Source organism: Thunnus albacares, chromosome 12 (genome assembly GCF_914725855.1).
Source record: "Thunnus albacares chromosome 12, fThuAlb1.1, whole genome shotgun sequence".
In the NCBI taxonomy this organism is placed as follows: Eukaryota; Metazoa; Chordata; class Actinopteri; order Scombriformes; family Scombridae; genus Thunnus; species Thunnus albacares.
In genome coordinates this window covers 7,893,750-7,910,519 of record NC_058117.1, presented here as the reverse complement: position 1 = coordinate 7,910,519, position 16,770 = coordinate 7,893,750, and the positions used below count along the sequence as shown (strand labels likewise).

General features: G+C 37.1%; 2 protein-coding genes across 4 annotated transcripts; both read left to right on the top strand.

The window, feature by feature from the left end:
• The first annotated feature begins 251 nt into the window (after nt 1–251).
• On the top strand, nt 252–5,919 carry LOC122994532 (uncharacterized protein CXorf38 homolog). Of its 2 annotated transcripts, XM_044369262.1 has the most exons (6): nt 254–542; nt 1,661–1,795; nt 2,793–2,912; nt 3,724–3,873; nt 3,970–4,176; nt 5,509–5,919. In XM_044369262.1, the coding sequence occupies exons 1-6, from the start codon at nt 336–338 to the stop codon at nt 5,611–5,613; spliced, it is 924 nt and encodes a 307-aa protein (XP_044225197.1). In that variant the 5' UTR covers nt 254–335; the 3' UTR covers nt 5,614–5,919. The 2 variants fall into 2 exon arrangements, with proteins under 2 accessions (XP_044225198.1, XP_044225197.1); XM_044369263.1 differs by lacking the exon at nt 2,793–2,912 and having other exon boundaries at nt 252–542.
• A 93-nt stretch (nt 5,920–6,012) lies between these two features.
• On the top strand, nt 6,013–14,268 carry LOC122994531 (uncharacterized protein CXorf38 homolog). Of its 2 annotated transcripts, XM_044369260.1 has the most exons (8): nt 6,013–6,964; nt 9,496–9,633; nt 9,767–9,892; nt 10,787–10,939; nt 12,480–12,557; nt 12,644–12,781; nt 12,953–13,090; nt 14,065–14,267. In XM_044369260.1, exons 1-8 carry the CDS (start codon nt 6,755–6,757, stop codon nt 14,155–14,157), a joined length of 1,074 nt encoding a protein of 357 aa, XP_044225195.1. In that variant the 5' UTR covers nt 6,013–6,754; the 3' UTR covers nt 14,158–14,267. The 2 variants fall into 2 exon arrangements, with proteins under 2 accessions (XP_044225195.1, XP_044225196.1); XM_044369261.1 differs by lacking the exon at nt 12,953–13,090 and having other exon boundaries at nt 14,065–14,268.
• Nucleotides 14,269–16,770: the final 2,502 nt, after the last annotated feature.

The window sequence follows — 16,770 nt, the reverse complement described above, 5'->3', positions numbered from 1 at the left end:
AATCTCAACAGGAAAACTACAAGTTACACTTCAGCCAGGTGAGGCTGCTGAAACCACATTGTTTCAAACAGCCTGCTCTGTGTGAGATTCCATGCACAGAGCCAAGTCTTAAACTGTGGACACATCCCATCAGACCCTAACAATTTACACTCTGTCTCATGGACCTGTAATCCTCCTGGTAAACAGGGAGCAGCACGGCCTTGCTTTCTTAGGTAGATGGCGCCACCTTGTGGCTTCTGCGTCGGTTGCACTGCCTGGGTGGAGCTTAACACGAGGACTTTGTCTGAACTTGCGCTGCTCCTTTGTTATGTTTCCTGTCAGATAGACAGGACAAGATGGTTCACGGGGAGCTGGAGTTCCGACTCAACGACAGAGAGTACAAAAACTGGCTGAAGGCAGGACGGTGTCTGCTTATACTGAAGGATGGCCTCCATCCCTTCGTCAACAACCGGATGCGAGCTTTCCACAGAGATCTGCTCAATAAAAACTCTCATCTACGGACACCGTGTGAGACTTCTTCATGTAAACCCAGAGCCAATAAGGTTAGTTGTAAATCCTGCTCAGGTTTCGTTTTTTTTTTTCCAATTGAATCCCCTTTGCATTCTGTTTTATTTAGATATAACGCCTTACAGAGTGACTGTGACATGTTCTGAGTTTATTGTGGACATATGGTACTTATCAGTGGTGGAAGAAGTACTCAGATCCTTTATTTATGTAAAAGTACCAATACAGCAAGGTAAAAATACTCCATTACGTGTAAAAGTCCTGCATGAAAAGTACATAAAAGTACATAAGTATTATGAGCTTGATGGAGTTAAAGTATTGCAGTAAAAGTAGTGGTTTGGTCCCTCTGACTGATATATTATTATATATGACATCATTAGATTATTGATACTGAAGCATCAGTGTTCGAGCAGCATGTTACTGTTGTAGCTGCTGGAGGTGGAGCTAGTTTCAACTACTTTATATACAGTTAGCTAGTTTAGTCCAGTGGTTCTCAACCTAGGGGTCGGGCCCCTCCAAAGGGTCACCAGATAAATCTGAGGGGTCATGAGATGATTAAAAGTTCTGATACACAAATCTTTTTAGACTTTTTCTCTAATCTTTGATGATATTTGGTGAAACATTGGATCATTTGAACATTTATTGAAATCAAACCATGTGAGAAGTTTAGAGGGAAAAATCACTATTTGGTGGAGCTGTTAACAACTCATAGACATCTGAAATGTGACCCTGACTACACACTGCTTTTTGTAAGACGTCAAAAAGGTTGGAAACCACTGGTTTCATCTGTAACAATGTGTTGAATTTTAAAAGCTTGTTAAATTATCCATTGTGTCAAATCTTCATCTGAACAGTAACTAAAGCTCTCAAATAAATGTAGAGGAGTAGAAAGTACAATATTTCCCTCTGAAATGTAGTGGAGTGGAAGTATAAAGTAGCATCAAATGGAAATACTACAAAATTGAGTGCAGTATTTGAGTAAATGTACTCTAACTTTCCATGACAGGTACTTGTATCTTTAATATCCCCTACTTGTTTGCACAGTAACTTGCATAAAGTATCAGTTAAAATGAGTCTATTTAACAACTAAACCCATACAGACAGTCTGATATGTGTGTGTGTCTGTGTGTCTGTGTGTGTGTCACTATGTCCCCAGCTTTCCCGGGTATGCAGGGCGTGTTCATTGTGGCAGACAGTGATCCTCTCACACCACAGACAGCCTGATGCCACTGTGAACTGGGACAACTGTTCCCCTCCCTCCTGGAGGACAGACCACTGGGAACTAGCCAAGGTAGTCTACAAACCACAACTCACACAGTGCTATGAATACCATTTTACTGTTTTTCTCTGGTGCTTTGGGACAGCTCGTCAAATGGAAATCATCATCCTCAAAACACTGTGCAATTCTCTATTCCGTAGTTAATTTTCTCTCAACATTAAGTGAAAATGTACACAAGGCAAACGCTGACAGCGACTATTGAACGGACTTTGGTGTTCATATGATATTTGTGACATGATTTAGTTTTTATATTTTTTAATTGGCTATAGAGGATGTTTGAGAGTTTCCTATGTGTAGTTTGTTTGCACAGTCTTGTCAATCTATAGAATATTTATAAATGCCTCTTTTGTCTCGGTGTTGTCTGTTCAGAATTTGTCACAATGCTCCTAGAAAATGAATTTTTTTCTTTGGAGTTGATCATTTTTTAGCTGCTTTCAAAGCAGTCTAGGTCTTTTAATTGGGGGGGGGGGGGTAGGACAAAAAATCAGAATCATATCTAAAACTGTGAATTAAAAAATATAAAACTGTGTATTGATATTTTTTCACTTATTTTGTTTTTTGTAAGTTTCAGTGAATAATGAAATGCAGAAATCTATTTCAGCAGATTTCACACTGACACAGTTCTGACATTTGACTGTCTTGACTTGACTTGATAAAGGAGGAAAATGTCACTAATGGCAGTGGTGCACTCACTGATTGATTTTTTTTCACTGAAACGTTCTGAGCGAATGACGGCCTTTTGCCAGACCAATGAAGTTGCTGCGCTGCTCACTTCGAGCTGATGTAGCGATTGCACTGAATGTTCAGAGAGTGTTTCAGAAAATCAAGTGAAATTGGTCCAATGATCTTATCACATAGTCAAGTAAAGTCAAACTGATTTTTGACTTGTTGAAAGGAAAATATGACTTAAATACTTGAAGGTTTCAAGCAGTCTGCAGCAGGTGTTAAAGATTCACCTGAACGTGTGCGTCTGATGGAGGTCTCTCTCTCTTTCTCTTCCTTTCTGTAGGCTTATATGCCTCGAGGTCAGGTAAAAGTGAAGGGTGCACATGAATGCGATGCCTCTGCTCTGCTCAACCTGATCAACTACTGTAATTATTTCAATGTGGATGTAAAACATGTGAAAGAGGTAAACACACATGCCTTTTATATATTATTATATATATTATTAAAACGGGCCTGTAAGGCTACTTTTGGTCAGTCCTTCTCAAGTCTTTAAGTCAGAAAATTATCACATGGCTTTTTTTTTAGCAGAAGCAGACTAAATCTCTGTGTGTGTGTGCACAAATGTGAAAATATGCGCACGATAAAGCCACATGCATGCATGGTTCTATTAAATAAACTCTCTCATTGTGAGACAGTGTGCACATGCATAAACTGGATTTCCATTTTCACTGTTTGACACAACAAGATGTCAGAGAAGTAAACAATAATAATCTAGATAACGGTTGACGTGAAAAGGATATAAACAGTAGGAAGTGATGAAACAATGAAAAACATCAGAAGCAGTATGAATAGAGAGAATAATAGAATTAAGCACACTACAGTCAGTAAAATAAAGTTTATAATGCACATTTGACTACATCATAATTTAAATTGCTATGTGTGTTGACTAAAAGAAATAATTTGCACTCAGTATAAATGCATATTACACTCAGTCTCACACCTTATTTTCATATGTTTATAATTAAACACATTATAAATATATTGCATCCCAAACTTAGTTTTGAAAAATGACTGTGACTGGCCTGAGACAGAATTATGGAGAGATATGAGTGTATTTGTTAGATTGACCCAGAGAGAGATGGCATCTCGCTGGAAGTCAATATTAATGGGATGGGATTCTTTTTTTTTTTTTTTGCAGTATGTGATAATTTGTTGTTATAAATGGTATTCTGTAACGTGTGTGTGTGTGTGTGTGTGTGTGTGTGTGGTTCCAGGTGATACGATACAGGAATGAGTTGATGCATTCTTGTGATTTCCGAGTGAGGGACGACTGGATGAGGCGCTACCAGACGTCTCTGACACACCTTGTGCGACAGTTCAGCAACGTACCAGAAATGGCAGCAGTTGAACAACAGATAAACGATGTGAGCATGTTTGTCTGTGTTTGTTCACTGATCTCGCTGAAATGTAGTGTTGTGTTCCGTCACAGTTTGCGTGCATTTTGTTTGTTTTTCTTCCAGATGCTGAGCGTTGATTTGTCAATATATGCCTCTGGTCAGGACCAGATGGATTCTGCTGACTCGGTTGGATTAGAGTCTGATTCTGCGAGCCAGTTGAAGATCAACGCTGACTTGATCAGTCAATGGGAGGCTGAGTTGCTACAAGAGAGGCTGCAGGAGTTACTGCATGCTGCTGCTGCTCCTGTTGATGACGATACAAAGACACTGGTACGAGGAACAAATTTATTTATATATATATATATATATATATATATATATTATTCAAACAGGTGGTCCTGTTTAGATCAAGAGCTGTTTAGCAGGGGGAGATGTTAGATCAGCAGGAGAAGCAGAACAGAGATAAGACAACAAAACACAGCGAGTCACACAGAGACATCTTCAAAAATGTTCAAAATTAAAAGTTTGAATTTATCCAGTGGGATGAATTAAGGTGGAGTCAGCAGCAGGAGAGTACAGGATATCTCCATAGTCAAACACAGACATGATGGTTGATTGCACAGAGGGTTTCCTGTCCTAAACATGCTTTATTCCAAAACAAGAAACCAATTTTTATCTGCAGATTCTGCACCAGTTGGTCCACATGAGGTTTTGCATAGTATCTTATTATACAGCACTTTGAGAACAGTTATAGTCTAGATAAGAGCACAGCTTCCTGTTAACCACAGATTCATGTTGAGACTCCCCTTATGCAGCTGAATGACCTGATCTGATTTTCATGGAGTTGTGATCTTACCAGTGATAAATGTTAGATTGAATATTTGTATAATATGCATGTGCACTTGCACTCATACACATAATATATAAAAAAGACAGATTACAACTTACAATTTCATTTAGCAGACGCTTTTATCCAAAGCGACCTTCATCTGAGACTGATACAACACAAGCAGGGATCTAGTCAGGAGACAACAACACGACTAAGAAATGCGATGCATTGAGTGCGTAGATTGCAAAGAAGCAGGTTTTTTTTGTTTTGTTTTGTTTTTTTAATTTTTGTCTTTTTGTTTTTTCTCTACCTTCAGTCCATGAAGTGCAGAGGTGTTCGCAAAAGAACTGAGTCTTTAGTCTTTTCTTAAAGATTAAGAGAGACTCTGCAGATCGAACAGAGTTTGATAACTTGTTCCACCACCGGGGAACTGCAGAGGAGAAGAGTCTAGCTAGCGACTCCTGTTGTGAAGGTGGTACCAGGTGCCTTTCATTGGCAGGGCCTAGTGAACGGGAGGGAGTGTAGACCTGAACCTGAGGGAGTTTTAGGTAGAGAGGAGCCGTTTTAGTCGCTGTTTTGTAAGCGAATGTCAGGGTTTTGAATTTGATGCGGGCAGCAACTTGGAGCCAGTGGAGGGAGATATCAACAGCGGGGTGACGTGCTGTTTTGGGCTGGTTAAAGACCAGACGCACCGCCACGTTCTAGATCATCTGCAGAGGTTTGAACGTACATGCGGGGAGGCCTGCCAGGAAGGAGCTGCAGTAGTCAATGCGTGATATTAAAGATGTATATAAAGATGTCACATGACTTCAACCAGCTCTCTCTTTTTTCAGGATGCTGAGCAGCTGATGACACTGGGTGGTTTCCTGAAGGCCAACAGAGATCTGGCCGAGAGGTTTTCTGCAGAGCTCCAAGCCATCGACTCACTGAAGGCCTGAAAATAAAAATGTGCACAGAACAGAAATGGACCTAAGTGCTTATACAGCCACAAAATATTGAATCATTGTCAAAGAGAGATTATAACATTTAGCTTTGTCTGCTCTGCTTGTTTGTTTTACTCATTGTTTTATTTTTATTTGTAATCATGATTATGTTTACATATTGCTGTTTGTCTTATTGTCTGGCGGATGTTCATGAACAAGCTACAGTTTAGACCATAAGTAAATAATAATAATAATGTATATGCACCTGCCCAGAACTTGCTAGAAGATGCTTTAAGTTTCCATTAAATCATGAAAATCAGACTCATATCTATTCAGTCTTAATGGACAGCGCTTTACTGTCAAGATATTGTGGGAATTTCTGTTCTGGTGTTTGAGAAGAGTCATGATTTTTATGCACTACTTTCACAGTGTGATACTATGCTGGTACTTTGGTGGTGCAGCCCGATCCTGACCAAACAGATCCTGCAGATGTTTAGGGTCAAGAGATGGAAGCCCCTCCCTGATCCTTACCATTGACATTAACCACAACTAATGTCTCACATTAACCATCCACAAACTAATGCAAACAGAACCATTGTTACTTCAGTTTGACCATCTTTAACCTAATCTCTTGGGAAACCTGAAATCATGTGTTTCTAGCCTAAACTTAACTTTATCATTTGTAACCTTATTCTAAACTTGAAAAACAGTTGATAAGCTTCATTCAGTGGTGGAAGAATTATGCAGATCATTTACTTGAGTTAAAGTAGCAGTACCTCACTGCAAAAATACTGCAATAAAAGTAACAGTCTGCAGAGAAATTGGTAACCATTGCTGTGGTCAACTATATTAAATGTGTAAGTTTGAAAGCTTTTTGTTGGTGTTTTAAACTATTTATGAAATGTGTGACATAGGAAAACAGTTCAAACGTTGCTCAAAATTTTGGTGGAGTACAGAATCTGGTCAAAATGAAAACTAAATCAGTCACAAACGGAAAGCAAACATTCCTGAAATGAAACCAAAACCAAGACATAAGGCGATGTGAGACTTTCCAGCCTCCTGATTGGCGGAGGCGACCCAATCACAGGGGCGTGTGCTTTATATATTACCTGTACGTACAGGTATCATCCTGTAAAAAAAAAAAAATTGTTAAGGTATGGACATCATTCGGGAATTGAATGGAAAGTCAGAAACCATGAATTGTTTGAAATGCTTTATTATCTTAGGATGTCTTCGCGAATATCTGGAGCCGTTCATCGAAGAGGAAATAACAGTTTTCCACCAACTAATGAGCGAACAATGCGGCTGTGTTCCGTGTGCCAACAACTGCAATTTTTCAAACTGGAACCCAACGCATAACCAACCGGTATGAACTTAATTTAACCACTGTGCATGTAGACCTACATTTTATGTCAGTTAACATACTGCCTTGCATTATCAAGGAACTTCCCATAAAACTAACGTCATTATGATGGCTAACTTGTGTCTGGCTTCCCAAGTGGTCCAAACTACGTTAAAAAGGAAATGTTAACGCTTTGTTGTTTATTTGTTACCAGTATATGAATTAAATGAATATTTATACTTCACTATATGCTATCACACCTAGTTTCTGCTGTCATCATGTGCTTTTCACAGCTGACAGTCTACTGTCAAAATAATGTTAATGTTTCTCAGGTGAATGGTTCTGAAAACAGCAGACAGAAAGTGTCAACAGTCATTTCAAAGCTGACATCTAAATACACTTCTGCCTCTGTAATCACTGATAGTGACCTGAATGAGGCACCAGATTTATATTTTTTTATCTACTCTATTTAGGATTCAGTGCTATTACTCAATTCTTACAAGTTTTAATTTCACTTTCAATTTTCTTGAAACTTCTCCTCATTATGTGCTTATACAGTAGGTATGCGCATCCTGACTCCACATCAAATACCTGGTTTAAGACAGACTTCATTCAAAAATGTCTTATAGACCAAAAATACAAAATGATTTTTCCCAAACCTGCTAATGGGACGGATTTAAATATGAATGTTGTAAATGTGCAATCAGTTTTTTGGGTGAAAAATATGCTGTACTGTAATTATTAAAAACAGTGAAATTTCTCATAGACATCCCTGATTCAAAAGGCAAAATAAAGAAGGATTATGCTCTGTATAGGAAAAATGAAATATTCTTTCCCCTGAAAAGGCTAAAGGTGCATTTGTTAGATTGCTTGCTAACTGGTGGTAATATGGTGAAAAGAACTAATTTCTTAAAATACTTACAATATTAAAAACGTAGAACAGCAAAGCAGAGCTGAAATAATTTGACGTCCCCTTTACAAATCAGGAGGTTCTCATTTCATTGTTTGAAGTAAAGCTCTATTTTATAAGCATTAGTTGGTAATTAATAAATACTCACTTTCTATTCAGCTTTAATTTCACTTTCAATTTTCTTTAAACTTCTCCTCATTATGTGCTTATACAGTAGGTATGCGCATCCTGACTCCACATCAAATACCTGGTTCAAGACAGACTTTTTCCCAAACCTGCTAATGGGACGGATTTAAATAGGAATGTTGTAAATTTTACTGTAAATGTAAAAAAAGTTTTAAAAAATATATATATATAAAAGACAACCAATCATATTATCAGCCAATAGGACATCTACAAAGATGGGTTGGATATATGGTCATATGGTTTCAGGCCAATCGTTGTCCAAGATTAACAGATGCAAGGGGAGTGTCCAAGAAGGAACATGGGTGACACCATATTTGGTCCCTCTACTACAAAGGTGCAACTAGGGGGTGGTACTTGGGTTCATCCAAAAATGTGCCTATTAGATATGGCATACAGGCTTTATAAAGTGCTGTGTATAGAGGGAGCAGAAAGATGCATAGTACAACAATATAAATTGATTAAAAATAAAAAAATTAAAATTAAAATTAAAAAGTGATAAAAAATAAAAAATCATAATACATCATTAAAAAATTCCATCATGAAAGATATATCATAAAAAATATATCATAAAATACACTACAAATCCACATAAATGAGAGGTATTAAAAAACCACTACAGAAACTCATTAATTGCGAAATCTTCATTCATGCCCCCCAGAGATAAACTTTGGAAATCCAAAATCCAAAATACCTCTCTTTTTTTATTAAAAATATTGAAATTTCTTGTAGACATCCCTGATTCAAAAGGCAAAATAAAGAAGGATTATACTCTGTATAGGAAAAATGAAATATTCTTTCCCCTGAAAAGGCTAAAGGTGCATTTGTTAGATCACTTGTTAACTGGTGGTAATGTGGTGAAAAGGGTCTAAATTGATAGGCTCTCTGATGTTTGACAATAGAATGATTCCTGATATGAAAAATATACTGCATATATCAATTTGATATCGCTCATTTTGTATTTTTATTTCCTCCTATGACTGGACATCTGCTGAAACCTTCTTTGAGACACATTTATTCCTAAATTTAGCCCTGAGTACAATAAGCTTTGTGAAAATCTAATATGATGTGAATTTTAAAAAATCACCTCTAATAATGTTCAATACTTTAAATATTAAAAACATAGAACAGCAAAGCAGAGCTGAAATCATTTGACGTCCCCTTTACAAATCAGGAGGTTCTCATGTCATTGTTTGAAGTAAAGCTCTCTTTTATAATCATTAGTTGGTAATTAATATATACTCACTATCTATTCAATATTCAGCAAAGGTTGTCAACTCATCTACGGTTATAAATGTTAATAAGTAATGAATTACACAATTCATACAATAATCTGTCAACAGTAGTTGCCGTTGTAATTACTATTAAGCTGATAATGAATGGATTTGAATGCTTTATTAACCATTAACCGTTGGTTTCCTTTTGTTTTACTGTGATTCCAATTTTATGTTGCTGATTGCAGATTCCTCCGTTTGATTGCGAGGTGTGCACTGCTTGGAGAGATGCGATATTGACTCACCACTCCAATCAGAACGGAAAAGTGATTTGGACGAACAGTAAACCTCACCTGTGGTCCCAAGATAAATGGCAAGTGGCTAAGGTAAGTTTCCAGTCTGGTGCTTTTTCTCTTAGCAGCAAATCATTTTTGCTTCCATCAAGTTTTCTTATGTCAAGTTGGTTTGGTCTGATTGTGAGTAAAGTGTCACATTAATGATTTTTTGTTGTGTTTTCAGGTGTACATGCCAAATGGCCATAAGAACCATAACTCACTTGGTGATTTTGACATTGCTGCACTTCTGTGTCTCATGAATCAATGCAAGCACTTCGAGAAGTTTAAGCTCAGAGGGCTGTGTGAAAAGGTAAATGCTTATTTGTACACACACACACATATTGCACATTGAATTAAAATTAAATTTGAAAATAATAAACAGATGTTGTTGGATGCACATGCAAAAAGCCAAACATTCTTTTTCACATTTTTTGTGTTATACAATTCATCTATTAATAAAAATAGTAGGTTAAACAATACTGACAATAATACAAACACCATCTTCATTTGTGTGCTCAGATATGGTCATATACTGTCAACTTTCTGCTGCCTCTAACTTTCTATGCAGTCACTCATTTTAAATGTCACTATAGACAATCACACAGTAGAACAGATGTTATCATGAAACTGTATTTATCTTTTTGTTGTCGTAGCATTTTGAGAGCATGAAATATCAACACGATTGACATTATTAGTGCAGCAGCAGCAGGTGTTGCTGCCCCCTCTTGGTTAACAGGTAGCATGAGCTAAATCAATCATTGATACTTGTTCAGTTGTCTGACTGCAAAAACAGAAAAATATGATGCCACTAAGAATGACCATATTGTGAGTTTGGTTGCATTTATACATAATGTAGCCAATTCTCGAACCTCGTCTCAGCAACAATTAGTTGAATAATCCATCGACAGAAAATTAATCTGCAACTATTTTGATAATCGATTAATTGTTTTAGTCATTTTTTAAGCAAAAATGCCAAAAATTCAGATTCCAGCTCCAGCTTTAATGCTTTTATTTTCTATGTATGAACATCTTTGGGTTTTGGACTGTTGGTCGGACAAAAAGACATTTTAATACATCTCCTCTGTTTCACTTACCAGTCATTTGTCACTATTTTATGACAATTCATAGGCTTATTGATTAATCGATTTATCAATATGAAAATAATGGTTAGTTGCAGCCTTAATAAGGTCTCTATCTTTTTTAGGTTTCCTTTGTCCGGAACAGTATCATGCATTCTCCAAATTACCAGCTGAAGAAAAAGGATTTGGACAATTACATGAAACGGATCAGAAAACTGTGTAATGTGCTGGTGAAACATCATCCCAACTTTGGAAGTCTGTCTCGAGAAATCGATGAGGTGCACGTTTTCCCATTTTACTCCTGTATTTTATTGTGTCTAATTTAAAGGGATAATGCAAAAACAAACAATAAGTTATTGTATCATACTTTGTCATTCTTGACTAATATTTGCGATGGGAACAGCACTTAGTGGTTCTTATCACAGTATAAGATATTATTTAAGTACTCAAATTAGATTACCCATTTAACTCTATATGTAGTTTACATTTCTCCCAGTGGTAGTTTCTTTATTAATTACTTAAAACACACTGCTGTGTCAAATTTAACTTGAAATTAACCTCTTTCGTTTGAAACCTTCAGTGCACTGAGACTGGACTTTTCAATGAAGTAGCAGATATCTTGTGTACAGCAGTTTAACTTTTCAAATAAACAATATTTACATAGTTTTTAAATAATTTTCAACAAAATGATTGAACATTTTTGTGTAAAAACCAAATCAGACACAAAATATTATTCAAAGCAGAGCATATTTTTATATGTCATATGTGGAGATGGTTTTTAACTAATGAAGTTAGTTCCTACAAATATGTAAACATGCATGTGATAATAGAGAGGATGGAGATGTAAGTTGTTTGTCAGGAAAACAGAGTCAGTACTCAGTCACAATTCTGTTGGCTGTGTGCAGGTTCCAACACGAATCATTGAAAGGAGAAGATCAGTTTTATTTGGTTCAATTTTGAGAAGGCAGCATCATCCTTAAGGGCCAAATTAGTAGAGCCTGACAGATTGTGTTTGTTACAGGACTCAATATAATTCAGTCTAGTAAACCACCACTACCCACAAAGACCTCAATGACAGACATGAAGTAGAATAGAGCTTTTGTATTGGATTGCATTCGATTGCACGGATGTTCCTAATTAAGTGCCCAGTGAGTATTTATTATAAGCTTATTGCAGATTTAGTGTATAGTATATATATAGTATAGTGTATATGTCAGCTGATAAATAACAAAAACTAGCATTACAGAAATGCCAGACTGGATTTGAGGTCATTTGTGTCTTGGTTTGTCTGCCAGAGAGCACTGTCAAGTTGATTTTTAACTGTAAAACTTTTAAACTGTAAAAACCACAGAAGAAGTCAAATGCTAATGCTAATGCTAATACAATTCTTCGGCTAAAACGCACAGTGAAAAGTCATTAGGGTCGTTACACTATTACACATGGTCCAGTATTCTGTGGCACAGTTTTTTTTATTATGTAACAAGCTAATTCATCAATAAGATATGTGTTATATCACATAGTTGGGCGAAAAGATGTGTTTTGATTTACACTGATAAACCAGATAGCAGACCAATAATTATTTTTAAAAACAATGTGATTACTCCTACAGGTTTAATGATTGTTTGTAAAGAATGCAAATAATGGCAATAACTAATTAATCTGGAAATAATTTAAATAATCATTGTATTGACATGTTAGCATCAGAGCTCTCGAAAGTTTTCACCATAAGAAGTTAAGAGACAAAACTGGAAATGGAACAGGATAGTAAATGTGTGGGCAGCATGAGGTCAATACTACAGTGAACCTCTCTGTTTCCAGATTCAGCGCCTTGACTTGACCCTGCTTGCACGAGACAATCAGGCTCAGAATGAAGAGGAACTGGAGGATAAACTTGTTGTAAGATACACAAAAAACACTTTTTAAAATGCTCTCTTTTCAAACATGCATTTCAATTCTGTATATATGTTTAATTTACTTTTTAGGCTGCTCTGGAGGTCAACAGAAAAACACAGAATACCCAGGACTTACTCGGGACGGAGGTGGAGGAGCTGGAGAAAACCCTCTCTGAGCGTGACGAGGAGATAAAGACCCTACATCTCTTCTACAAAGAAGAGCTGAAGGTGCAGCAGAAAATGATTGCTCTGCATGACAAAATGATAGAGGCTCTGAATACTGTTAGATAAGGAACTGGAGGATAAACTTGTTGTAAGACACACAAAAAACACTTTTTAAAATGCTCTCTTTTCAAACATGCATTTCAATTCTGTATATATGTTCGATTTACTTTTTAGGCTGCTCTGGAGGTCATCATAAAAACACAGAATACCCAGGACTTACTCAGGAAGAAGGTGAAGAAGCTGAAGAAAACCCTCTCTGAGCGTGACAGGGAGATAAAGACTCTGTGTCTCTCCTACAAAGAAAAGCTGAAGGTACAGCAGAAAATGATTGCTCTGCGTGACAAAATGATAGAGGCTATGAATACTGTTAGATACACAAGTTCCACATTTGGATTAAAAATTCTTTTTACAACTTTGGCTTATTTTCATTCTTATTCTGTGTGTAAAAAGCCACTGCAATATACAGCAGACATTTTGAGAACCTGGTGACACTAATGGAGAGGTACTGAACTGAAGCCAGGTTTCATAATGATCCTTCTCACACATTTCATTTCACTTGATATCAAACATAGGTTATAAATCCACTGTCTAATAAACATTCAGGCCAGCAGTGTTACATGTGTTGGTTCTTCTATAAACCATAATCACACCATACAACCCAAATTTTAACCAATTATATCTGTGATTTATATTTGAACTACTATTGAAATATTGAGCACAAGGCACTGCAGGCTCACCATCACACTCTCAGCCCTCAGAGCTGGAGGGTAGGGTATCTCACTCAGTCATGGTCAGTTGTGGAGCACCACAGTGCTGCTGAAATGCCAAAGATGATTCCACAATGCATCAGGTGCAGGATTCACTGAGTGTCATGTATGTGTCCCCGTTCCTTCATCAGTCCATTGTCTGACACTGTGCAGCAATGTGCATCTTTGTGTCTGAGGATTACAATAACAGCTGCTGCAGCCGTCAGCCTCTTTGTTTTTAATACTGCTGCCATTCTCTTTATAAATGAGACTCCAGCAGAGACGTCTACTCTCATTTTCTCTGCATTGCTGACAACATTTATATTACATTAACACATATGGATTGAACTCAGTATTCAGTACAATTCAACATGTAAACACATTTTTTTTAGTGAAAAAGCAGATATTTCAGGATCAGCATTAAGTTTTATGAAAAGTGTTGTGAAAGCATGAATGAATCAAACTCACAATCATTATACATGTTGTTTCCAGTCACTCACAATCAGACCATTTAACGTGTGTTTTACATTTTAACTGCAGGCTGTCGAGCAGGAGGCCAGTGAACCCCTCTGGATGAAGATGGTGAAATTTCTGGGAGAGAAGGTTCGTCAAGTCATGTCTGAGATCATCTAAAGCCAACCATCAGAGAGTAATAAAGGAAAAAAAAAAACACCATTTCTTTGTGCCTTAGAAATACAGCTGTATCTCTAAGATTGTCATAGTTTCATGAATTTAAATTGATTAATGAACTGAATAAATAATTCTCTCATTATTCTGCTTCCAGTGCACTGCATACATGTTCTTTGTGTAACTAAGATGTATAGGAATGTGTATGTAAGACTGTGGAAATACACATGCTGATGACATATCTGTTGCAGTTACAGACCTGCCAACCCCAGACGAATTTTTTGAGTACCACCTCCGCGACCTAGATGCGTCAGATGCAAATCACTGCTGTTCGCACAATGACTTATTGTACATAATTTGCAAACATACACATAACATGTACATCATGTGCACACATGCAGCAAAATGACAAAAATGTGAGGGATGCACTGATATGAAAATTCTTGATACCAATAACAGATTGCTTACAAAAATATGTGCAGATGCCACTACTGTTAGTTGGTCATTTATGCCCGTCTGTCCATTTGTCTTTCACCTGTCTAAATACAGATTACCAAGGAACACAATTTCACTCAGGCTACACACTAACCTACCACTACTGCTGCATTTATATAGTTTATATTGTTTACACCTCCACAATAATCAAACTCTAAAACAATTTGATTTTTGAAAATATGATTTTCAGCTAATTTGAAAAGATGACGACAATGTAGCTGTGAAACCCACAGATAGTTCCAGGAAGTTCTTGACGATAGCAATCATGGAAAAAGAGTAGACTGAAAGCAGATGCTATTCCCACCATCTTTGTACATCGCCCTGTGGTCAAAAAGAGGAGGGCCCCTGCACCACGATGCACCCCTGGACCTGTAAATATAGAGCCCATAGTTGCTGATCACAGCTATAGTGTTAAAGGTGATACAAGTATAATAAGTATGAAGTTTCTGGGAGTAATATGAGGCTTTAGCAGTCAGGGTTAATCAAATCAAATGTTTATCATCCAAAGTTGAGTTTTCTTAAGAATCATTCATGCTATGTTTTGGTTTATTTACAATGCTTGAATATATTTTAAAATACAACATATCAGACTTTGTCAAGGATAGAATGAAAAAGTCCTGGACTTATATCCATCGCTGCACCCGATGTTTTCAGAGTCCATAAATCACTTAACAAGATGGGACAGGAGTTCATTGTCTGACATGAAGAAAAACCAAAGCATAAGACCAAACATAGACAACTCAGTCCTAAGAACAATCAATAAAGTGTTTTTAACATGTACTCCAGATAAAATGGCAACATAGACTCACATAACAACATAAACAACAACGGTTGGTGGAGACTATTTTAAGATGCAAGTATCAATGAATATCAGGATACTACATTCTATTCAAGATCTCTGGCTAGTAGCCGTTGTTTTGCTTTTGACTCAAAACTAGAAGGATTTGACTCGTCCTTAATTAAAGAAGGCAAAATATTCAACTCCACAGACCCAGAATACTTGAATCTATAAAGAATTACATTTGCTACACTGGCTCTGGTGTTAACTATGAACTTAACCAAGCTTCTGAAAATAGTTTTAAAAATACAGTAAATATCCTAAAAAACATGTTTAATTTAACTGATGTCTGTCAGCATGACTCTGTTAAAGGTGTCCACCTGTTATGCCCAAGACACACCCCACTCAAACCTACCTCTCAATTAATTTTCTGTAATGATTCAGTTAAAGATTAACAACTAACTAATACATGGATGGAAGAATTGTCAGTTTGACCTGAACTGCAGCTGAACTCTTATACAAACTCAACACCCCTTCTACAGGTATGAACAGCCCAGTTGTGGTTAGAGTCTCCAAACTGAAGATCTGGGACTCCTTCATCTCTGAATTACTCCCCCACCACACCAACTCCTTGGACCACCAGGAAACCCACCCTCACCTTTCCGAGATGGATTAACGCTGACCTGGTTGTTTTACTTTTATGATGTTTTACAGGCAGGGCGATGTCAGTTGCACAAATCCAGCTGTGGCCACAAATTGGATGATTGATCATGTAACTCTTGGTAGTATGGATGGAGTCTCAGTCTGTAAGGTGATTACAAATACCTGATCCCTGACCACAGTCACACCAGTGGTAGCTGTTAAGGGGCTGCCAGTAAAAATGGCCAGGCAGTAGACAGGATGAGGTTTATCCCTGTGTGGTTTCAAAGACCTTTGTTACAGATGTGTGTAGTCTTTTATCCTGACCAGCACCATCAATGACCACAATGACCTGTACTGCAGCTGAACTCTTATGCAAACTTAACACCCCTGCTACAGGTATGAACAGCAGGAAGCATGTGGCCTGCGAAGCGAGCTGTGATTTCTGCATCTGACTGACACCTCTGCATCTTTAACAATGATGTAATGAATGAGTCAAAGAGTTCTTGAGGCTTTTTGCCTTTTGGCTTTTTTTGCCTTTTTTGAACTAATCCCTCTTTGACTCCTTTTTGCTCTAAAATTTAATCTTTGTATTTCACTTTTTATAACCTGTAAAACTCATATTTTTGTAAAATCTAAATAAAACTGGATTGTATTTTATACATTCCAACCAAAGTTCCTCATTTTTGCTCATCTGAGATCTTCCT